Below are 22,229 nucleotides of genomic sequence, written 5' to 3'. Positions count from 1 at the left end.
GTCAAAAGCTCAACAACCTTCACATCCACAAATGTCAATCCCAACTGGCCCTGATCAGATGTACAAAGATGCGTTGATTGAATTTGATTCATACACACGACTACAACCACTGATTGACGGAAATATACCTAGTCTTAATCACACATTATCTAGACTACCAATCAATTCTTCATCACGAATGGAATTCAAAACAATTCAACCAAAGGAGCTACTCGAGACACAAGATATGCAACCGGCCAAACCTTTAGATAAAACTTCACTAGGTGATATTCATTTGAAGATTTTACAGACAAAACTTGCATTGAAGGCAGAACGTGAGACTGAGCAACGAAAACTTGACGAGATTCAAAGTCATGATCGTCCATTATATTATCAATTGCCTAGCTCAGGTGTCAAGGATTTTTACAATGAAATTAAAGATTTCCTTCCCCCAAATGTGAATCTTGATGGAGGCAATTCGAAAAAGAATAGCGTGCCTTATTTTTACCGCAATAAACTACACCCAATTGACCATTTTAGAGCAAAGACTAATAGCTACTTAATTGAAGATGATGAAGATTTGGACGATTACAACAGTGCCTCTCCAACAGGTGATTGGGAGAATCCTATTGTGAAGCAAGCACTATCTCGACAAGTTGATCTTGAGTACTACACCAAATCCTTGTTACGAAATGTGCTATATTTAATCATTATATTGCTATTCAAGTCACTAATAAAAAAGATTATCATATTGTATGAGCTAAACTTGAAAGCACAGCCACTTTACAAGCAAATGATGTACAACAATCGCTTCAACTTTGATACATTTGTGGGTGGCGTTTATTTTGCCATTGCTGAACAAATGATAAGTGCTTGGCCACTTCTTAATATTTTTTTATCCATAGCCAAGTTGATCAGGGGTCAAGACCAGTGCTGGGACCTTCCATTGAGTAACAAACAAAGAAAATTAATAGGCTTGAAAGTAGATGATGTTGGTAACGATGAAGAACTCGATGCCGACTTGATCTTTAAGCAAAGAAAGTACGATGCTGGCCATAAATTGGCTAACGACTCAATACCCAAATATAACCAGATGAACGACTACACACTTGAAAATTCCAGGGAACAAAGCAAATATACCAACAGTCGCTGGGTTTACAAGTCGTAGATTGAAACAACTTGTCTTTCAATGACGTAGTGTATACTTATAATTTATCCAATTCACTCAAACTTTCAATCAATAAATCAATTGCTGGAAACTCGTCTCTAAATAAATCTGATTTCATTTCAACTGTATGTGGATCGGGATTACCAATCTCTTCACTCATGTAAAGCATCAAGAACTCAATTATCTTAAAATTCAAAAGTTGCTCAATAGAATACAACGATTTGGATTTACCCAATGAACTAGGCTGTGGTACACCATCCACTTCTATGTCGTACACAGAAGCTAAACTCAAATGATGAATCAACATTGGACACCCATTGTTACTCTCAAAACTTCGATAATTATCGTAATTCTTCAATAGGATATGTATTAGTGTCGTGATAGTCGTTATAGTGATAAGTTTGTTGTCATCTTTATTCAACAAATCTAAAATCAGTTGCATATTCGCTTCACGATTGAAAACAGTTTTTGATGGAGGGTGTAACAACAATAAACCCTGCAAGTTTCTATTCAACAACACGATATCACTTTTGGAAAGGTTTTTTCTATATAGTTTAACAAGGCACGATGTGAGATTAAAGCCAAAGTTGTCTTGTAGTTTGATGAAGTCGTCAAGGTCCGAAGACATGGTGCCATTATTTTGATACTGTTTCATTTCAGGAAGTAGCTGTAGCAAAAGCTTCTCTAATTGCTCTAACCCAATTGACACCTCCGATAGCTTCAGTGACTCCAATATATCAAGTAGAAAAGAAACTGCTCCATCCATACTGGCATTTGTCTTGTAATAAAATGTTGAACTTCAAGAAATTGTTGAAATAAACGCGACACTATAAATCCTGAAAAACATAAAAATCATACACAATCCTATAAACTAAAGTGCGTATCTAAAATTAGGATTTTCCTTGTCTGTCAAATCGGCAAATTCATAGTTTTCAAAGTGGCTCATATCTACAGGTGGTAATGAATCACGTCTTTTGTTCTCCATGTAGTAAGATACGTAAATTCCCACCAAACAAGCGAGTGCACTAGTACTGCACACAACAATTGCAATCTTGGCACCAGCATAGACAGGCGCCTGGCTGTCAACAAACGTTTGTGGGCCAATCAAATTTCCAACACAGTACCCAATCAAGAATATCGCATTGACGGTGATCTTTTTAGTATGACCGGCAACTGATGAAGCAACTTGTGACAATATACAAATAAAACACACGATACTAAGATCGTACAAATATAGGCCCGCAAGTTTACCTTCATTGGTGGGTGCAAATGCCAACAACGAGCCTGCCATTACAGTAATACATCCACAAAATATTGCAACCAACATACGTGACTTGACAAACCTCGAGGACCACGCAAAACCAATGCATCCAATAACCTCAACCACGCCTGATGGGAAATACATCAAGAGTGATGTTCCCGTGTCAAAACCAAATTGTTCATTCAACAATATTGTTCCAAAGCTTGTAATTCCACCATTGGGAATCATTTGAAATACGGAGAAAAAAAAGAATAGCCATGTGCGGTGATCAGTTAGGGCTTCAATAAATTGCGCTTTCTTGAACCTTGGGTTACCAAATCCTTGTTGATTGGACCTAATCCTTTCAACAACCAAAATTTTCTCCTCTTCAGAAAGAAACCATGCTTTTGTTGGGGTATCAGGCACATGAACAATGATAAGAAATCCCAAAAAGATTGTCAAGACACCAGTCACAACAAATACTAACTTCCAAGCGGGTAAACTATAGCTGTTTTGGTTTCCATACAAACCATAGGCTATGGACAGGCCAATAATGGTGCCAAGCCCGTTCGATGCAAACCAGCAAGCCGTTCTCAAAAACTGTTCGTCTTTCTTGTACCACTGGGAAGTGATAATCGCAAATGCAGGTGTAACGGACAGCTCAAGCATACCCAAAATAGTTCTCAACGCAATGAAACCAGGGTACCGCGGGACAGAACACAATGCAAGAATGGTGCCCCAGGTGATGATAAACGCACCAACAGTCTTGGTAACGGGAAACCTTTGAAGTAGTAATGACGCAGGAAATTCGAAAAACAAGTATCCAATATAGAAAGATGTTCCTGTCCAACTGTACATGTCTCCAACCATGCCCAATTCCTCTCTCAAACCTAGGATCGCGCTGTAACTTGTAGTTAACTTATCCATGAACTGGAAACAATATAACAAACACAAAATTGGAAGTAAATACCTATCGATTTTGCGCAAAATTCTCTTATCGGTAGCTGAATCCAATTCTTTAAGTTCGCCCTTATGTTGGATTGCAAATCTCATTGCCACGTCAACATTGTTTGTAATCTCAATCTTCTTTCCTCCAGGTGACACAATCGTAGTCAAAACATGCTTGTTTTTGTCCTCCAAGTCCTCCTTGGTAATTGAAACAACGGGTTCAACCGATGGTTGTAATTCTATTTTGTCTCCCATTCTCAATCGCTTGTTCCAACTTTGCCTGTGTCCCTATGAGTGCTTGATGCAGGTTCGGCACCTTAAATATTGTACATCTACCATTACCATTATCATACCATTCACCTGATAAATATATTGATTCGGGAAGGAAACCCCGCAAATTGTCAGGCGATGTACTAGCTAACCAGTTTTTTAATAGATTGGCTGTACGTTTTAAAGTTACTGTGATATCAAGTCTCCCTAATATTGACTCCGTTCCAACTTTAAAGTTCAGGCACCCAGAATGGTGCTTCTTTAATGCTATTGATTGTTTTAATAATCTCCGATCCGGCTGCTCATCATTGTCAGAGTCAAACTGGTGTGAACAAACCGTGACATGTTCCCTTTATAATAAGAATAGTTTATTCTGCAAAATGAAACAAAAAAACAAGCTTTTCTCAATTGCATTTCATATTCACTTTTCTTACCCCTCCAGAACGTCTACTTTGAGGCAAATCTCACCCCCACGAACAAACCTAGCGACCGATAAATAAAGGGTGACCTCATCTTGGAGACATCTACCTAACTCCCCAAAACTTCCTATTTTTGGGGCATAATATTCGAAAGTTCGTCTTTTGAGGGAAAGAGAGTTAAGAATTAACTAATTTTAGGGCTCATTAAACTTCATGCCACTACACTCCTGTTCTCCATTTGAGCAAGTAGGCCTTTTATAAAAGAAAATATAAAATCATTAGATAACTGTAACATTTAGTTGAGTCGTAGATAGAATCAAAGTGCGTATCTAAAATTTGGATTCTCCTTATCAGTAAGATCAGCAAATTCATAGTTCTCGATATGACTCATATCAACTGATGGTAATGAGTCCCGTCTCTTATTCTCCCAGTAGTAAGAAAAATAGATAGCAATCAAACAACCAAGTGAGACGCTTCCACAAATCACAATAGCTATTTTGGCACCGGCATAGTCTGGTGCCTGATTATCAATGAACGTTTGTGGTCCAATAAGGTTACCAACGCAATACCCAATTAGGAAAATGGCATTGACTGTAATCTTTTTGGTGTGGCCAGCCACCGATGATGACACCTGTGATAAGATGCAAATGAACCCAACTGGTCCTAGGGTATACAAGTAATATCCAGCTAACTTTCCGGTATCTGTAGGCGCAAATGCTAACAAACACTGTGCCATGACAACAACCGCAGAAATGATACACGCCATCAACATACGTGAATTTAAGAACCTTGCTATCCATGCAAACAACACGCATCCAACAATCTCAACAGCACCAGATGGCATCTGCATCAATAACGACTTCGCAGTCGTAAAACCAAATTGTTCGTTTAGTAATATTGTTCCAAAACTAGTGATACCACCATTTGGGATGTTGTTGGAAACAGAAAACAAAAAGAACAACCAAGTACGGTGGTCTGTTAACGCCTCATAAAATTGATGTTTCTTGAACCTCGGGTTCCCGAAACCTTGTTGATTGGACCTGATTCTTTCAACTACCAAAACCTTCTCTTCTTCAGTAAGGAACCATGCTTTGGTTGGTGTGTCAGGAATGTGCAACATTACAACGAATCCTAAAAAGATCGTCAACACACCTGTAACAATGAACACCAATTTCCAAGCAGGCAAGTTGTATGACGCTTGATTCTCATATAGTCCATATGCAATGGCCAGTCCTAGAATCGTACCGATACCGTTGGATGCAAACCACCATGCCGTTCTCAAAAACTGTTCCTCTTTTTTGTACCACTGGGAAGTAATGATTCCAAAAGCTGGGGTAACAGCCAGCTCAAGCATTCCAAGAATTGTTCTCAAGACAATGAATCCAGCATACTGCGGAACCGAACACAAGGCCAATATCATACCCCATAACACAATAAAACATCCAACTGTCTTGGCCACTGGAAACCTTTGAAGTAGTAATGATGCTGGGAATTCAAATGCTAAATATCCCAAGTAAAAACATGTTGTTGTCCAACTGTACATATCTCCTACCATATGCAACTCTGTACGCAATCCCAAGATTGAACTGTAACTCGTTGTGAGCTTATCCATAAATTGAAAACAGTATAACAAGCACATCACAGGTAATAGGAACAAATCTATTTTGCGTAGCAACTTTCTGTCCGTCCTTTCATCTAGCTGAACCACCTCACCCTTGTGCTCTATGGCAAACTTCATTGCTTGATCAACGTTATTCGTTACCAGCACCTCTTTTCCATGCGGTGAGATAAAAGTGGTCAATACATGACGGTCTTTGTCTTCTAGGTCATTCTTTGTGAAGGAGATTATTGGCCCGATCTGTGAACCTACTTCCCAATCTTTCTTCTCTGACATTCTGGAGTTATTTAATGAAATATGAGTATCAATCAATTCTCTTGGAGCGAAACAATGCACATAAATAGTAAATGAAGTTGGGAACCACAAAGCCAGTTTATCGGTCTATCTTTAATTGAACGGTGATTGTTTCTTTGTCGCTATTGTTATCAAATGAGGGTTAATTTTTGAAAAATGCATATCAGCTAAAGATAACAATTTCATTATCACACAAAAAGAGAACAATAGTTGTTGACTTAAAAGGTATTTGGCCGGATATATTTAAAGGTGGAGTCAAAATAGAATCAAGGTGACTATATTCTCAGTTGGGTACTTCGGAAGGGCGTGTAGCATCGACAGTGTAGCTGAAATGGTAATGGGCCCGATCCTTGTAATACTTTACATCCTGTCCTTATGTCAACTTTATATCAGAACCAGCTGTGTTATAATTCATACTAATGTATAGCCAAAAAAAATTTTGAATTTGAACGAGGTCACCTACAGGTATTGGCGGATTGAAAAGATCTATTAGCCTCTCTTTTTTGACTCTGGAACCTTATAAAACGAATTTGTACTTATCTATACGGGAAGGAAAAACCACCCGACAATGAAGATACTTTTAGATTCGAGAATTTGTAGCGCGCCGGCCCTTGTTATCTCTAATCGTTAAAATCACTAAAAATGGAATGAAAAGATTACAGACGGGCAAATGACTGCCCGTTTTTTATATTATTTGGCTTTGCAAATCAATCATAGTTAATCAGAGAATACCTTGGTGATATGTGTCTTCAGCGATTGCATACCCTTATCACCAATTTGACGCAACAATCTGATCCACCGCATTATTAATAGAGCTTGACCAGAGGTTTTTACGGTAGCTCTGCGCGAAGGATTATAACACCCCCTATACTACGAATGAAAAAGCGGAATGAACTATCACAAAATCTTCTATTTTCCGTGTCCAATTGTGAGAGTATGGGCAATTAATGTTGTTAATTAGTTTTGTGCTCTTATCTATGAATCTATTCTTGTTGTTAGCGCTTAGTTCCACTTTAGGTAATGATGGCGAAATCATTTGTTATTTGAGCAGTCTTTGTAGCTAGTTGTGAAGTTCAGTCATTGTGTACAATAATGTTAAATCAGCATTTCTTTAAAGAGGGATATGTCACGACATCTTTCAAATCATGGTAGAAAAACTATATTCTGCACAAAACGGCTCAAGTATGATGGGGAAGAAAGGGGTGTGAACATAATTGATGTGCTTTAGTTTGCATTAATTATCGAAAGGGGCTGGGGAGAGAGAGGCGTGATCGGGTGATCCTATATGTGCTTAGGCTAGTAACTAAACATTTATTCCCCCTATCTTCGTGACAAGACTGACTTCAATTTAGCTTATTTGGGGCGCTGAACAAAGTTAGATAATACGTTCAAATCAAGCGCTGAAAAGTTCCAATAAAACTTTAAACATTAAATTCACCCAACATTTCCTCTTTCTCTACTTGAAGTCACATCGTCCAATGTCTATTAAACTTATTTTTTGCTCTTGAATTAATGTACCTCTGGGTTGAAAGATTTACAAACCCTTGAATTTTTTTGCATCATTACTGAATGAATTTACTGCTCATAAGAAACAATGCCAATAATTTGTAGGCACATTCCACTTTTCTACTTCTAATTTCAGACTCAACCTTGGTATCACTAGAAAGAGAAACACAGTTTCGAGTATACCCACCTATGTGAGCTTTGACTGTCGTAGTGAGGATTCAGAACTGCGCCCCTGAGATCAACGAGATTTGTATTTCATGCACGACCTGTTGCACTTTTATGCTTTTTAGGTAACAACAAAACAATTATATAGCTCGGGGTTGCAATAATAAACAAACCACCTTTTTGATACATCACGATCGCTCAAATCCATAACATCGCATATCATTGACCCTGAATATATATGAATCTCACTCGATAGTGTGTGGTATTGCAACTAGCTACTTTTGTTCACTAATCGAAATCGATCCCCACAACTTTGCTAGATCTAAGATCGAACGGATCAAACGCACAACAAACCCCATGTCAGGCTCATCGAATTCAACCATCTTCTTTGGATGTTCTGTTGCAGTAGTATCCTCAGCCATCCAATCACTTGGAGTGACACTTCAGAGGAAATCGCATTTGCTACACTCGCAAATACCAGGGGAGATTACCCTCGATGGTGTGTATCACCACCACACCACTCATAACCGACAACAAAGATATAGGCGTAATATGTGGTATCTTGGGTTTAGTCTATTCATTGTTGCAAATGTATTGGGATCTGCAATTCAAATTTCAACCCTTCCGCTCATTATCTTGTCCCCACTACAAAGTATTGGGCTAATATTCAACTCAATTTTTAGCTGCTTACTTCTACCGGGAGAGTACTTTACAAACAGGCTATGGTCAGGAACCGGAATCATAGCATTTGGAGCGTGCATTATTGCTTATAATGGGTCCACTAATAACGAACCAATTGAGAACCCGCCCACACCAGATATCAACGACAACTTTAAGATTATTTTGCAAAAATTGTTAAACACTTCATTTTTGATGTGGTTTATTGGAACATTCATATTTATGGGGATCCTTTTGGTAATTAATTGCACCTATTTGAGAAAGAAGTCGCATGAATATCGACATAATTTTACACTAAGAGATGGACACAACAACACGCTTGTAGTCAAATTCAACAAAACACAATTCTGGAAAGGTATAAACTATGGAATTATTAGTGGAACTTTGACAGCACATACCTTTCTCTTTGCAAAATCAATTATCAACGTGGTAATGGACACAATTTTGAAGGAAGGGTTAGCGGGGGTATTCAAAGTCAGTAATATTATACCATATTTACTTCTAGCAACTATGCTTGGCATAGTAGGCCTACAACTTACAGCATTCAATCTAGGATTGGCACAAATCTCGACCACTATATTATATCCATTGTGCTTTTTGGTGTACAATTTATTCAATTTGATCAACGACTTGAAGTTCAACAGACTTTTGGTCGATCGCAAAATGTCGTATACGCAATTTGCATGGGTGATCTTAGGATTGATTGGAGTTTTATGTGGCGTGTTGGTTTTGAGCTGGGACAGTGCATTCCATGGTTCTGATAATGTAAATGAAAATGAAATCCTGATAAACGAAATTGATAATGTTATGACACCAGAGTCCTCTTTTGAGCAGTTGAAAGATGACAATGCTGCAGAACTGACAGATTTAACTGTAAATTCGTCTGACGTTGACTCGGCCCAAAACCAAGATTTGATAGTGCTCGATGGTAGGAGCCAGGGTAATGTGAACGAGTTGGTGAATATTTCAAATGTGTCTGATCTGAGAGTTGTTTCACCGCGAGAGCGACTGCTCACTTACGAACAAAATCAGTTGTTACAACAGTTCAGTCTATAGATGTAACAGTATAGAGTTTATTATTTTAAATATCCTCGTGCATAGTTGAAACAAAACCATCTTGTACCTTCGCAATTCACTAGAATTGATTTATACAAAAAAAAAATAAAGATTTTATGGTTTGTGGTACGAGTCGTACTACATTCACCTACATTGTATCAAGTTCACCTTCATTTTTTGTACTGTCTTGACCATTTTAGTGGAGTGCCACGTACATGAATTTGCGATAGACTGATTGCAGTTTGATATAATTGAAATGACCTCCATTTCACAATACAAGAGGACGGAAGTTATTGGGCGAGGTAAATTTGGCGTTGTTTACAAAGCCTACCACAAACAAACTAAACAAGTTTATGCCATTAAAGTACTCAATTTGGACACGGAAGAGGAAGATATTATAGATGTTCAACAGGAAATACAGTTTTTAACGGAGTTGAAGAACGTTCCCAATATCACTCACTATTATGGTTCGATACTAAATGACACCAAATTGTGGATCATGATGGACTATTGTGCAGGGGGCTCTCTCAGGACTCTTCTAAAGCCAGGAGTTATGGAGGAGAAATACATTGGAGTTATTGTCAGGGAATTGCTACTGACTTTGAGTGCAGTGCACAAGTTGGGTGTTATACATCGTGATTTGAAAGCGGCCAACGTCTTGATTTCAAAAGACGGCAATGTCCAACTTTGCGATTTTGGTGTTGCAGCAAAAGTTGTGTCAAACTCTTCAAAACGAACAACTATGGCAGGAACCCCTTATTGGATGGCTCCCGAGGTTATCAAGTCTGGTGAAGCCTACAACAGCAAAGCAGATATATGGTCATTGGGAATTACTGTATATGAAATAGCGACAGGTAATCCCCCCTATTGTGATAAAGATGCATCTTGGGCAATGCAATTGATTTCGAAAGCAACTCCCCCTCGTCTTGAAGGGAGAGACTATTCACCAGTGTTGAAAGAATGTGTTGCCTTGTGTTTAGATGAAAATCCAGAGGAGAGACCTTCTGCAGATGAGCTTCTTCGCTGTAAACTTGTTAAAACATATAAACACTGTCCAACAAGCACCCTCAAAGAAGTTATAACCAGGTATTTACTATGGCGAGATAGAAACTCTTCAAGAGATTCAGTGTTTATAAACTTGGAGAATGAGCAAGAAGACACGGTTGACGAAATTGTGCAGAACGAACTCCCAGGGTATGATTATGTCGAAAACAATACTGACCATATACAAGTGAAATGGGACTTTGACTCTTTGGAATCCAGGGAATATATCAAGGAGAACGAAATCGATATGAATAATCTTGATTATAGCAAACAATTCGACACCGAGAAAGACCTCTATTCCTATTCGACGTTGCCTACGTTGAAAGCAAATATGTCGACCATCGGAAATTCCCTGGCCGCTGTGACCAAATCGGTGGCGGACATACCGAAATCATTACAAATGTTATTTGAAGACCCAAACGAAAAGAAAAATGACCAGACTATCTTGCAGCTACCAAACTTGCTTAGTTCTAATGATAGAACAGAATCACCCACAATTGAAATTCCAGATATGGATGCGCTCTCAAATTATCCATCCTCTTCATCGCTACTACATAATAACCAAAGCGTACCTACCCTCGCCAAACCTCCAACCCTACACCACACCCAGTCTGCTTCCGGAAATTTGGAATCTAGATTCAACCAGATGAATACGTCCCCAACTGAGCGTCGGCCACGAAAAAAGACTATTTCGAATACCTTAGGTGCTTCATCAATTTTATCTCCTTCTGCTGTTGGAGTAACGCCACATACTCCGCCCTACACGATGGGTTCTGGTGTTAGAACCCCATCACCGAAGCCACCCTCTAGTGCGAATGGTGTAATAGCTTCTGGCCTTAACTCCAAAAGCGGCTCTCCATCCAAGATGAAAGCTCTTCAGGGAAGCCATAATCCTCTTTTGCAACCTATCAACTTTAAATACGGTACCAATGATAACCATGCCGAAGTTGCTGGTGGTGGTTCAGTGCCACCCGGGCAAGCACCCCCCCACCTTCCACATCAGCAGTCCATGCCAATTCTCCCTCATTCTGCTGCTGCATCATCTAGTGCTTCTTCAAACATGAAATCCAGGAGAAATAAACCGGGCTTCATACAAATGCCTACACCATCGAACAGTATAAATGTCCTTTCAGCGTTGACCGGTGAGACTCAAGAGGACGATAACGTTAACCAGTTTGGTATAAATCCTGCTCATGCTGCAAATATGCCTATATCTATGACCCCAGTTACGGAAAAAGAACCCCCTCAATATGCAATGAAGAATGAAGATAGTGCTGAAAAAACGGCAACAAGTACAAAAGATAGTACTACACCTGTATCTACAATTAGGCCACATCAAAATAGTATACTGGCACAGAAGAAAACGCAACCTTCCCCTTCAAGCTCGAGTGCACTATCAAATGGCCCCATCCATCATCATCATCATCATCATCAAAACACAAATTCTACCATTTCGAAAGGTACTACACCCAGCTACTCTCTGTCCAATACTACCTCAACGCCATCCACATCTTCCGTGCCTTTTCCTACAATTCCTACCCTCAAGAGCGACTTTTTCATTGATTCCACTACCAACAAGAGTAAACTTGTGAGCGAATTGGACTCGATAATAAAGCTATTCAATCAGGGTCTAGATGCATTGGAAACACACTTGTAATCAAAAAATTTTATACATAAGCAATACAAACATGCATGTGTCACTTTTGTCTCATAAAGAAATATAGTTCTTTTTTTATCTAAAATTGTAATCTGAGATCGCTTTTCCAGATTGACGCTTTTATGCAGCCATAAAAAAATAAACATTTTCTCTTATACTCCATATCTCAAGTCTTCACACCAGTTTTCATTAATCATGCCAGCTCGAATCAGGCGAAGAATAACATCGCTGAGAAGAGATGAAATTGAAAAAGACCAGGAGGAACAAAGTCAGCAAATAATACGTCCTTTTGAAAACGTCCATGACTTGCCTGTCTCTTACACTGCATCATCTCAATCAAGCTTTCTCAATCAGCCTCTCACCATCAAGGATACTGCTGTGCTTTACTTATCATTGATCAAATCAAGATCAAACTATTTGAAGCTATGTCCGATGTTTCAATTGTACTGGGTCAAACAATCAAGTTACATCAAGAAATTGATGGAACAAGATAAGCCGATACCTGAGCATTTGAAGAAGGACGATATCTATGCCAATAGATCGTGTGTTTTGAATAATGATATAAGTGCAAGAGACATAATGGTCAAGTTACTAGAATGTGGTTTGAGTATAGGCGTACACTTTTTTGAAATCAGGGTATTTATTGCCAAAGATGAACGAAGTGATACAAAAGAAGAAAAGGAAAGGATGAAGCGGGAACGAGCGGAGAAAAAGGCTCAAAAAGAGCAGGAAAAACTAGAAAGAAAGATAAAGAGAGAACAAGAAATGAAAGAAAGAGAGGAGCGAAAGATTCAGAAAGAGAATGAGAAGAGGGAGGGTTTGCAAAAAAAGAAGGAGGAACAGAGTCAAGGAAAGCCAAACAACTCGGTAGACACTACTAACGGGAACAAGGATAAATTAGAAATTACCAAAAGTTTAGTCAAGGTTTCAAAAACGAGCCTGAAAGACAAGAAAGTTGGAAAAACTGTAGAAGTGGAGGAAAAGTCGAAGCCAATGTCAAAATCGACATCGCCATCATCCCCAACCACAAATAATCATGGGGATCAGCAATCGCCTGGTAATCAAAGGATGATTGACAATCTCAATTACATAGGTTCTAAAAACAAAGACTTCAACGATTTGATGAATCAGGTTGCAAGTGGCTGCGCTACAGCTCATCAGATCGCACATTTTCAAAAGTACATACGAGAAGCTGAATGCTTGGGACCTCCTCCGCATAATGAAGGGGTAATCAATAAGATAGTGGAGAAAATTAATAACGAAGTACTTGAAGAGCGTTGTCGTGACAGTGGTAACAACACTAAATTTGCGAGCCTGGGTCAAAACGACAAACCAAGATTTCATGGAACTCAAAATGAAGATAGCTCCCCTGATGGAAGTGATTTGAAAATTGTGGGAACCAATCTGGGAGGTGAACCACAAGAAATGGGGGCTCCACTTTATGCGAATACAAATGCAAGTAATGTATTTGTCAAGAGCGAACGCAGTGATTCAGTACCCCATATATACGATCCTCGAAGCTCAGCAGAAGCAATTGATAGCCAAGGCAAGAAAAAAAGGATATTGAAGAAGGATATACCAAAGGACCAAAAGTTAACGGCATTCCAAGAAAAGTATCTCTTCAACGCCACTGTCTTGTTTGAATTTCTCGAGAACCCTAATGTACGATTTCAATTTCCAAAGTTAGCAATATGCGAAGTTAATGATCCTTCCACGCAAGTTAACTCTGAAAATGGTGATAACTCGGATAATAAAGACATTTTAGTGAGCTTTTTGTGGATTCATAATCAAAAGGCTGTAGAGAAATACGAGATGGAGTTGAAACAATATGAAGCAAAGATAAAGGATCAGGAAGAAATTGACAAGAAGTTGAGAGAGGAAGAGGAAGAACGAAATAAAGTTGATAGCGAGCATAATGAAGACCTGGTGGAGAAAGAAAACCGTGAAAAATCTACTACGGCGAAGGAAGCTAATGTGGAAAAAGACTCCAACGAGGGCCATTCCACTACTTTTGGGCGCTCATCAGAGAAGGATATTACACAAGGTAGTGAAGAAGATACCATCCAAGAAAAGGAAGCAGAGGAACAATCAGCACCAGCGAAAAGAAGGGCACCTCCACCAAGGAGGGGAAAAAAGAGGCGCAAAGGACCACTTCCCAAGAAAGCTGCTCCGAAGCCTTTGCTACCACCGGAGGAACCTATTTATTCTTACTCGAGCGTCTCTTTCACTATTCATGGAATTCCCAACAAATTCGTACCCATATTTGTCAATAGTTTGGATTCGGTCGACAAAGTGCGAGCTAAAATGGAACACATTCTAGAGACTGGAAATCGAGTCGTTCCTTACCAGCTTTGGTATCAAGTGGATGGGAAACTCGATGCGGATTTGGCCGAAAGTGCTCGAGTCTCTTTAAATCAAGAAGAAAAGAAAATGACCGGTATTCCAACTATACAAGAAAAAGTAGAGCCTAAGAAGTATCCGAAAAAGAAAAAAACCAAGGAGACGGAAGGTTCGAGTGTTACGGCAACAGCGAAAGCAGAACCTGGAGATGGGGGGGTTGTTGCAGCTACTGAGGGCAATTCAAGCAATCAGGTGGTAAATTTGCTTGAAAACACAGGTGTAAATGCTAATGTAACACGAGAGCATGTAAGCATACAATTGTGATATCCATCGATAGCATTAGGTTAGGCACTTACGGAAAGCATAACTAATTTACGAATCGCGAGTAGAATTCTATTTACATAGTTTATACAAGTAATGAGGTATGTTGCTTTCTTCACTTAGAAGGGAGTATCAAGTTGAGCAAACTTTCCAAACTCTCGTCGTCAGCTTTGACTCTCTCTGATGAGCTGCCAAAAGAAGAGCCGGATGTAGGATACCTTTCGTCTGCGTCGGACCAATTACCGGTTTTGATACCTTCAGCGAATAATCTAATGGAACCATCTTCAGATAATTCGGCTTCGTTTATTTTGAAAGGCATCGTAAATTGTCTATGGTGTTTCCCTGGGTAATTCTTAGCGTAGTTAGTTTGCAAAGCGATTGAACGATCAATTACATTTGCAACAAAGCCACCAATTGCAGCTTCCTTAGTACCTACAATTCTTCCTGTGGTAACCGTATTATTCTTGATACCATTGGGGGTATTTTGAAGTCTGCCTCTTTGATTATAGGAAAACCCACCAGTACCTTGGATGTTGTAAGTGTCACCCCGTGATCTATCATGAACTGTGTTTTCCTTCCTTAAAACTTGTTGTGAATTCTTCAAAAAGTCCTTCACCAATGCTATAATCTCTGAAGGGGGAGTAGTTGTAAGTAAGACTTTTGGGTGGTTTTTTGCAATATAGTTTTGGAAATTTTGATACAATTTTGGATTCTGGTTGAGAATTTCAATAACACATTCAGTGTTTGCTCTGGTATCCAAATTCAAAAGATTGGTCAAGCTTCCTTCTCTTGGTAACTTGTTACTTCTATTAGAAGGATGCGGGAATAACGGATTTTGTGATATGAAATGGTTTTTCAAAGGCATGCCCAACTCCTGAAACATTAATTGAGTATAATGATGGCCAGAATTTTTCTCAACATCAGGCATACCTTTATAATTGTCTATATCGTTGAACGAAATATGCGATTTGCCAATTTTAGAAGGCAATGCTGTTTTCAAACCATAATTGGATCTGTACGCACTTGAGGATGGTGTGAAAATTGTTTGGTGGGTGGGTATACTTGACTGACCCCTAATGCTCTTCAGGTGTGGCTTTGCTACTTGAGCTAGCCTTGAGTTTCTCACCAAGTCAAAGAGTTCCCTGCTTGTTGACATAACGAAAATACTTTGACTTTGAGGTTGTGTCAGACGTCTTAAACAAAAATCATATTGAGAAGAAAGTAAGAAAAATTTTTGAGATTCGCTCGGCTACTGTTCATCGCTACCATATATTGTGATTCAACAGTGCATATAAAACTATCTAATACGCAACTCTATATATAATCCTAGAAAGCATATGATAGCGTTATACCTAGCTTGTCCACTTCCGGGGTATTTGTTATTGGGTTCCATGAGACTCTAGCACCAGTGCTAACTAAGAAATCTCTTAAGCGACCTTCCCATAACAATCGAACGCTACTATCCTTCAAGCTCGCAGATACTTTCAAGACACTTGAAAAGTCACTCTCATTCACCAAGTTCTGAAATGCCGTAGTAACAGCACCCCCATTATGGTGTGGTGCATTAACCATTGACTTATGATGAAGAGGGTCAATTGCGTTATAATCTCTTGGGTGTGTATCGGGATGCGTATTTCTATTGCGCGTATTGTAAGATCCTCTTCTTGTCCTTCTGGTGACATCATGATTCAATTTCCTAAAGGAAGTTACATCCTCATCGTCATTATTCACAAACGCGGGCAGGAACGGTTTCTTCTTTTTGGCATAACTATATAACTCAAACCCAAGGGACAAGTTACTAGCGTAGGAAAAAAAGTTAAAGTCATATTTTGAGCAGAAGGTTGAGGCAACCGAAGTCTTTACAGTATAAGTCAGTGATATGTGACCCAAAATTGGATTCACTGCTAATGTCATTGTTAGTGGCTTCCCCGTAGAAGTGGACCTGGTAGAATACCTTAACGCCGAAGAAAGCCCTGGACTCATTGTTCTTGCCGCAAACCATAATTCCGTTCCTAATGAGACTACTGAATTTTCAAATTTGGGAACTAAGTGTGGATTTATAGTTTTTGATGTCATGGTACCCCAATTGTACAAGCATCTTAATCCAATCAAGGATTCATTGGTTGAGTAAATGACTTCTCTCAGATACTTTGCAGTGTTGTTTTGCAAATACACGATGACTGTCCCATTTTTCTCCAACTGTGGATGACTTACGCACTTGATTAATAACTGTGTGTTATCATTAATTCGTTTGATGATCATTGCCTCCAATGCTGAACCTGGGAAATACATGCGTCCATATAGTAGCAGTGGCTTCGTAGTAGTGCCGTTGTTAGTCCTTGTATTCCCACGTTGTTGATTTGCTTTCATCGTAGGTTCAATTATCCTGAACCCGGCAATTGCATCTTGCAATGATATATCCTTTGTCCCCATTGTGTTTGTTAATGGCGTCAGAGTATACAAATATGCCAATGATCCATTTATCTGATGAAAATTAGAAAGCGTAAAAGACGACGCCAGGTAGTCAGATGATTTTGATGAAGAATCCAATTTCAACCCATTAGGTATTGGAAAGTCAAGAATAGCTTGTGGTGTTGCAATTATGTTGGAGAATATATTATCCTCATTCCAATTAGTACTTTTGTAGAAACATTTCTGTAGATATTCCATATATGTGTACATGTTAATGACCTCTGTCGGTCTTGTTATCTGTTTTGGTTACATTTGGATGACAGAATTTGTTCTCACTTTGCTAAAGCCATTCTTTGTACTGAATTGTTTCTCATTTTCATCAGTATAATCAGCTTACAAAGAAAATTGTGCAATGTTGGGATAGCAAAATACCTCAGTGCTACCGAACCAACTCGGTCAACTTGCAGTTATATCGAGTGGTGTTGGATTCAAGTCACCCACATCACACTGGTAGTGTCGCTTTTCTTTAACTTGCGACATGTATTTGATATGACTCAAAAATTGGATTTTTGGGGCCACACTCATTGATCAAAGTTGAATAATTTTTTTCCTTACTTTATGCTCTGTAGAATCACTCAATCATTAAACCGTATACAATGCCAGAACAACGCCGAGAAGCATTCATCAAAAGGGATACCAATGAAACTAAGATACAGATTGCCATTAGCTTAGATGGAGGGCCAGTTACTATACCTCACTCTATTCTTCCTAAAAAGGACCAACAAGAAGATCATGCTGCTCAATACACTGGAGGACAGCAGATCAACATTCAAACAGGTATTGGATTTCTTGATCACATGTTCCATGCTTTGGCCAAGCATTCAGGCTGGTCTTTGCTTATCGAGTGTATTGGAGACTTGCATATAGACGATCATCACACAAGTGAGGATGTTGGTATTGCGTTGGGACTTGCGTTAAATAAGGCATTGGGTCCAATCAAAGGCGTAAAGAGATTCGGTCATGGATACGCGCCATTAGATGAAGCTTTGAGCAGAGCAGTCGTTGATTTATCCAATAGACCGTATGCAGTAATTGATTTGGGCTTGAAGAGAGAAAAGATTGGTGAATTGTCAACAGAGATGATTCCTCATGTATTGGAGAGTTTTGCACAACTGGCTTCTATTACCATTCATGTCGATTGTTTGAGGGGCTTCAATGATCACCACAGAGCTGAAAGTGCATTCAAAGCGTTGGCTATTGCGATTAAGGAGGCAACTTCAAAAACTGGTAAAGACGATGTTCCTAGTACTAAGGGTGTCTTGTCGTGATCGGTTATTTCCTGCAATGTATATAGATAGCATTGAGTATATTTATTTATTCCGTCAAATCTTTTGGTTATTCTCTGTGTTGTAAAGCCGCACACTCTCCGATGACTAGAGAAAATTGGATAAAGCGGAAATTGTATTTAAACATCACTTTTATCAACTATGTATCAAGTACGAAGGCAGTTTTCGAAATTTGCATCACTCAATAAGAGTAGAGAAATAAAACCCATTTATCGCCCTCATCATGCGAATCCCAAAAACGAACCACGGTCATTTGAAAAGCATTTACCAATCACTAAGAAAGATTTGAAACCATGGGAGGCAGAAAATATTAGCAAGGATAGATTCTTCAAACGCAAGTATGGGCACATGTCTGATGACAGGCGAAAGACTTTGCAAGAAAAAGTTGCAAGACAAAGGAGATACAGGGAAATGAAAAAGGCTCATGAGAAGCAAAAATTGGAGGCAACCGAAAGATTTAAAAGATCAAGAGATGAAATCAATTATGAAGGACAAAGTGCTAAGGAAATAATGGAAAGTGGTAATAGTGGTGGTGGCTTAAATACTTTTTTCGAGTTTGTTTACGGCACCCATCCTATCAAATCTGTTTTGCAAGCTCGAAAAAGACCAATTTTAGGCTTGTACACATTCAACGCTGATGATGAGAACGGGATTATCAAGCAAGCTAAGAAGGAGTATGGTATTAAGGTGCAGCATGTGAGAGATAAAAATGCGTTGAATATTTTATCAAAAAATGGGGTGCATAATGGTTTGGTTTTAAAGACGAAAGCTTTGGATGTTCCTTATATCAAAAGTTGTGGCCATGTAGAGAATGGTAGCTACACAGTCACAGTCGAGGACGATGATGGGGTAGATTTAGACAAGGAAAGACATGTTTTAAGAAAGAAAGAAGAAAGCATTGACAAAGAAGAAGAACTCTTCCCTTTGGCTTTATTTTTGGACGAAGTTACTGATCCACAGAACATGGGTTCCATTTTAAGAACCGCATATTTCTTTGGTGTTGATTTCATTGTGATTCCAGATCATTCAAGTGCAAAATTGGGGCCAGTGGCTAATAAAGCCTCTTCCGGTGCCTTAGATTTGATTGATATCTACCAAACTGATAGAAGCTTGAAGTTCATTGACTCTGTGCGTGAAAATGGTTGGAACGTGATTAGTACAAGTGCAAAGCCAGATGAATCAAATCTTGACGATTTAAAGGATAAGAATTACAAGGTCGAAATGAGCTTAAAGGATAGGTTTATCCAGTTAGGTGATTTGAAAACCGTTTTGAAACGAACACCAGTAATGTTAGTTGTCGGTAGTGAAGGAAAGGGGGTACGTACCAATATGAAGTTACGCAGTGATTATCTTGTTGGTATTCAAAAGCACAGAGAAAATGATGACATAGTAGACTCGTTAAATGTTGGAGTCGCTACTGGTGTTATAGTTCAAAGCTGTTTGTAACAATATCACTAGAAATGGCTGGTGAATGATTACATATATGTATATAAGCAGTCTTGGTTGCAAATTTAATAAACCTGTATATACACCTTAGACTTCGCTTGCTAGTTTAAGCTTGTAACTATAGATTTAACAGCTAAGGCATGTAATGATTCTTTGTAATCCTTGTAGTAGAAGTCTGTTCTGCTCAAAAAAATTTGGTAGCATTTGCAGCTTCAAAAGACCAAGCTTCCCCTTTTATGAAATCAAACAATTCATATTAAACTAAGACAAATCTAGGGAGTGAGCAGCCTTGTCTAATTATCCGGCTAAAACAAGGTCACAGAAAACAAATTTTGAGCAAGCTAGCGTACATGCTAAGATCTCGACCGAGCAAACTCAAACTGGGAAAACTTTCAAGCACATGCTCTCTCCCCCAATTATGTTTTATCTTGTTTCGGAAAGTGCACAAAACTGAAACGATTATCATAATGTCTTTCAATAGGATCCAACAAAATATTTTTTGGGACCCCTTTATTAACGTAAACCAACGTTCTTTTCCTCTATCTATGAGCTGTTAGTTTTGCTTGGTAATATGGTATAGACGTCGTCGTATCAACCTGTATGGTTTAGCTGGTTTCGTCTGGTTATCATTGGTTAGGGGTACTTGTTCAAGGGAGCGGAGTTTATAGGATTTAAGAAGTTCCTTTTTCCTTTCAAACATTTTAGAAAACCTGCATTTTGATTTTAATTTTAATTTTTTTGGGTAAGCATTAAACCCAAGCGTCTAATTTTGTCATAAAACTTCATAAGACGATGTAAGAAATAAGGTTTTAACCTCGACCACACTCCTACAACAAAAAATAGAACCATTATCATTCCCAGACCAAAAAGTATACATAAGCAATATTTTCACTTCTTCAACACTCAATTACTTTTGTTCGTTCTTACACTATTCACATGGTTGATTATCACTTGGTTATACTAGTACACGGGTATGTTAAATTTTGTCACATGCAACTGAACATTCTTATAGAAACGTGGTTTGTTTCAAAGAAAGCAAGAACCTCAATTACTAACATCTATGTAGTGTTTGGGGAAACTCATCACACTTAGCTTATATTGAGAAACAGATTAACGAAAATGTCAAACCCACTGATGGAAGCAGGTTATTGGTGTACAAGACAGGGTCTCATTCTGGATATCTTACCTATGACGGTATTGACGTCAATGGGAAACGAATAACCGATGAGATATTGGAACAAACGAAACAAATCATTGATAACGGCGATGCGGTGACAAAATTCTCCATTATTGGCTACTCATTAGGGGGATTGATATCCAGGTATGCCATTGGTATTTTACATAAGCAAGGTTACTTCAACAAGATTGAACCAGTCAACTTTGTCACCTTTTGCACTCCGCATGTTGGCGTGCTGAAACCACACACCCAGAATTTATCAGTACGATTGTACAATAATATTGCCCCGCATTTCTTGGCCATCACTGGCTCCCAGTTTTTCCTCAAAGATAAGATTGGTGAATTTAACAAGCCTTTGTTGGTATGGATGGCAAATCCAAGCTCGGCATTCTACTCGGCGTTAAAGCTGTTCAAATATAAGGCTTTGTATGCTAACGTAGTCAATGACAAGCGTTGCTGTTGGTTCACTTCCTCCATCTCCTTAACTGATCCCGTCAATTCACTGTACAATAAACTACCCCAGAACATAACCGCTGAATATATCAAAGACTATGAGCCCAATGTGATTGATGCTTCTAAACCATTTTACTATGAACAAAAATTTAAGGGACAAACTTATGGCAAGTCTTCTCGTCGTGGGTTATTCTGGAAGACGTTGAATTGGTGCAAGTTAATTGGAACTATAGTGCTTTATGCACCCATTATGGGCCTATCGTTCATTGTATCTTCAATTTACCAACGAATTCAAACTTTGAATAGACTTCGTCATTTTCATAATGAAAAAGCAAATAATTTATCCCATCTATATGAATATGATGAAAAGACGTCGTTGTTGACTGATTTGTCTAATAAGTTAGAGGATGAACAGGACACGATAGTTGAAGACATGTATGGAGCCATGAATTGGAAAGTGTCTCATTCGTCTTCTAATTTTCCACCAATTACGTTAGATGAATCGCAAAAGTTCATAGTAGAGAAATTGAACACTTTGGGATGGAGCAAATTCCCCATAATTTTGAGGCATACTCCTTCAACTCACGCTGGTGCTATTGTCAGACATGCTGATCCAAATTTTGATGAAGGAAAGGTTATCGTTCGTCATTTTATTGACAATGTTTTCAGGTTAGAATAGAAGTATATATATT

The 22,229-nt window shown here is 38.8% G+C and overlaps 12 protein-coding genes across 12 annotated transcripts; 7 read left to right on the top strand and 5 right to left on the bottom strand. All coding sequences in view use genetic code 12, as the record gives it.

Annotated features, from left to right (window-relative positions):
• Positions 1-31: 31 nt before the first annotated feature.
• On the top strand, positions 32-1,147 carry CORT_0A08980 (hypothetical protein; the record flags this gene model as incomplete). The annotated part of the gene is made up of 1 exon (XM_003866673.1): positions 32-1,147. The coding sequence occupies one exon, from the start codon at positions 32-34 to the stop codon at positions 1,145-1,147; it is 1,116 nt and encodes a 371-aa protein (XP_003866721.1).
• A 37-nt stretch (positions 1,148-1,184) lies between these two features.
• CORT_0A08970 (hypothetical protein) lies at positions 1,185-1,913 on the bottom strand (the record flags this gene model as incomplete). Its single annotated transcript, XM_003866672.1, has 1 exon — positions 1,185-1,913. One exon carries the CDS (start codon positions 1,911-1,913, stop codon positions 1,185-1,187), a length of 729 nt encoding a protein of 242 aa, XP_003866720.1.
• Positions 1,914-2,018: 105 nt separating this feature from the next.
• On the bottom strand, positions 2,019-3,590 carry CORT_0A08960 (hypothetical protein; the record flags this gene model as incomplete). Its single annotated transcript, XM_003866671.1, has 1 exon — positions 2,019-3,590. One exon carries the CDS (start codon positions 3,588-3,590, stop codon positions 2,019-2,021), a length of 1,572 nt encoding a protein of 523 aa, XP_003866719.1.
• Positions 3,591-4,340: 750 nt separating this feature from the next.
• CORT_0A08950 (Dal9 allantoate permease) lies at positions 4,341-5,918 on the bottom strand (the record flags this gene model as incomplete). Its single annotated transcript, XM_003866670.1, has 1 exon — positions 4,341-5,918. The coding sequence occupies one exon, from the start codon at positions 5,916-5,918 to the stop codon at positions 4,341-4,343; it is 1,578 nt and encodes a 525-aa protein (XP_003866718.1).
• A 2,046-nt stretch (positions 5,919-7,964) lies between these two features.
• CORT_0A08940 (hypothetical protein) lies at positions 7,965-9,341 on the top strand (the record flags this gene model as incomplete). Its single annotated transcript, XM_003866669.1, has 1 exon — positions 7,965-9,341. One exon carries the CDS (start codon positions 7,965-7,967, stop codon positions 9,339-9,341), a length of 1,377 nt encoding a protein of 458 aa, XP_003866717.1.
• A 256-nt stretch (positions 9,342-9,597) lies between these two features.
• Positions 9,598-12,042, top strand: CORT_0A08930 (Kic1 eukaryotic Ste20p kinase; the record flags this gene model as incomplete). Its single annotated transcript, XM_003866668.1, has 1 exon — positions 9,598-12,042. The coding sequence occupies one exon, from the start codon at positions 9,598-9,600 to the stop codon at positions 12,040-12,042; it is 2,445 nt and encodes an 814-aa protein (XP_003866716.1).
• Positions 12,043-12,237: 195 nt separating this feature from the next.
• Positions 12,238-14,706, top strand: CORT_0A08920 (hypothetical protein; the record flags this gene model as incomplete). Its single annotated transcript, XM_003866667.1, has 1 exon — positions 12,238-14,706. The coding sequence occupies one exon, from the start codon at positions 12,238-12,240 to the stop codon at positions 14,704-14,706; it is 2,469 nt and encodes an 822-aa protein (XP_003866715.1).
• Positions 14,707-14,818: 112 nt separating this feature from the next.
• Positions 14,819-15,859, bottom strand: CORT_0A08910 (Mrp51 protein; the record flags this gene model as incomplete). Its single annotated transcript, XM_003866666.1, has 1 exon — positions 14,819-15,859. The coding sequence occupies one exon, from the start codon at positions 15,857-15,859 to the stop codon at positions 14,819-14,821; it is 1,041 nt and encodes a 346-aa protein (XP_003866714.1).
• Positions 15,860-16,029: 170 nt separating this feature from the next.
• CORT_0A08900 (Mdm10 protein) lies at positions 16,030-17,385 on the bottom strand (the record flags this gene model as incomplete). The annotated part of the gene is made up of 1 exon (XM_003866665.1): positions 16,030-17,385. The coding sequence occupies one exon, from the start codon at positions 17,383-17,385 to the stop codon at positions 16,030-16,032; it is 1,356 nt and encodes a 451-aa protein (XP_003866713.1).
• A 386-nt stretch (positions 17,386-17,771) lies between these two features.
• On the top strand, positions 17,772-18,443 carry CORT_0A08890 (His3 imidazoleglycerol-phosphate dehydratase; the record flags this gene model as incomplete). The annotated part of the gene is made up of 1 exon (XM_003866664.1): positions 17,772-18,443. One exon carries the CDS (start codon positions 17,772-17,774, stop codon positions 18,441-18,443), a length of 672 nt encoding a protein of 223 aa, XP_003866712.1.
• Positions 18,444-18,602: 159 nt separating this feature from the next.
• On the top strand, positions 18,603-19,907 carry CORT_0A08880 (Mrm1 protein; the record flags this gene model as incomplete). Its single annotated transcript, XM_003866663.1, has 1 exon — positions 18,603-19,907. One exon carries the CDS (start codon positions 18,603-18,605, stop codon positions 19,905-19,907), a length of 1,305 nt encoding a protein of 434 aa, XP_003866711.1.
• Positions 19,908-20,843: 936 nt separating this feature from the next.
• On the top strand, positions 20,844-22,216 carry CORT_0A08870 (hypothetical protein; the record flags this gene model as incomplete). Its single annotated transcript, XM_003866662.1, has 2 exons — positions 20,844-20,878; positions 20,974-22,216. 2 exons carry the CDS (start codon positions 20,844-20,846, stop codon positions 22,214-22,216), a joined length of 1,278 nt encoding a protein of 425 aa, XP_003866710.1.
• Positions 22,217-22,229: the final 13 nt, after the last annotated feature.

The sequence above is a fragment of the Candida orthopsilosis genome (genome assembly GCF_000315875.1).
Source record: "Candida orthopsilosis Co 90-125, chromosome 1 draft sequence".
Classification (NCBI taxonomy): Eukaryota; Fungi; Ascomycota; class Pichiomycetes; order Serinales; family Debaryomycetaceae; genus Lodderomyces; species Lodderomyces orthopsilosis.
This window is presented reverse-complemented; position numbering and strand designations above follow the sequence as displayed.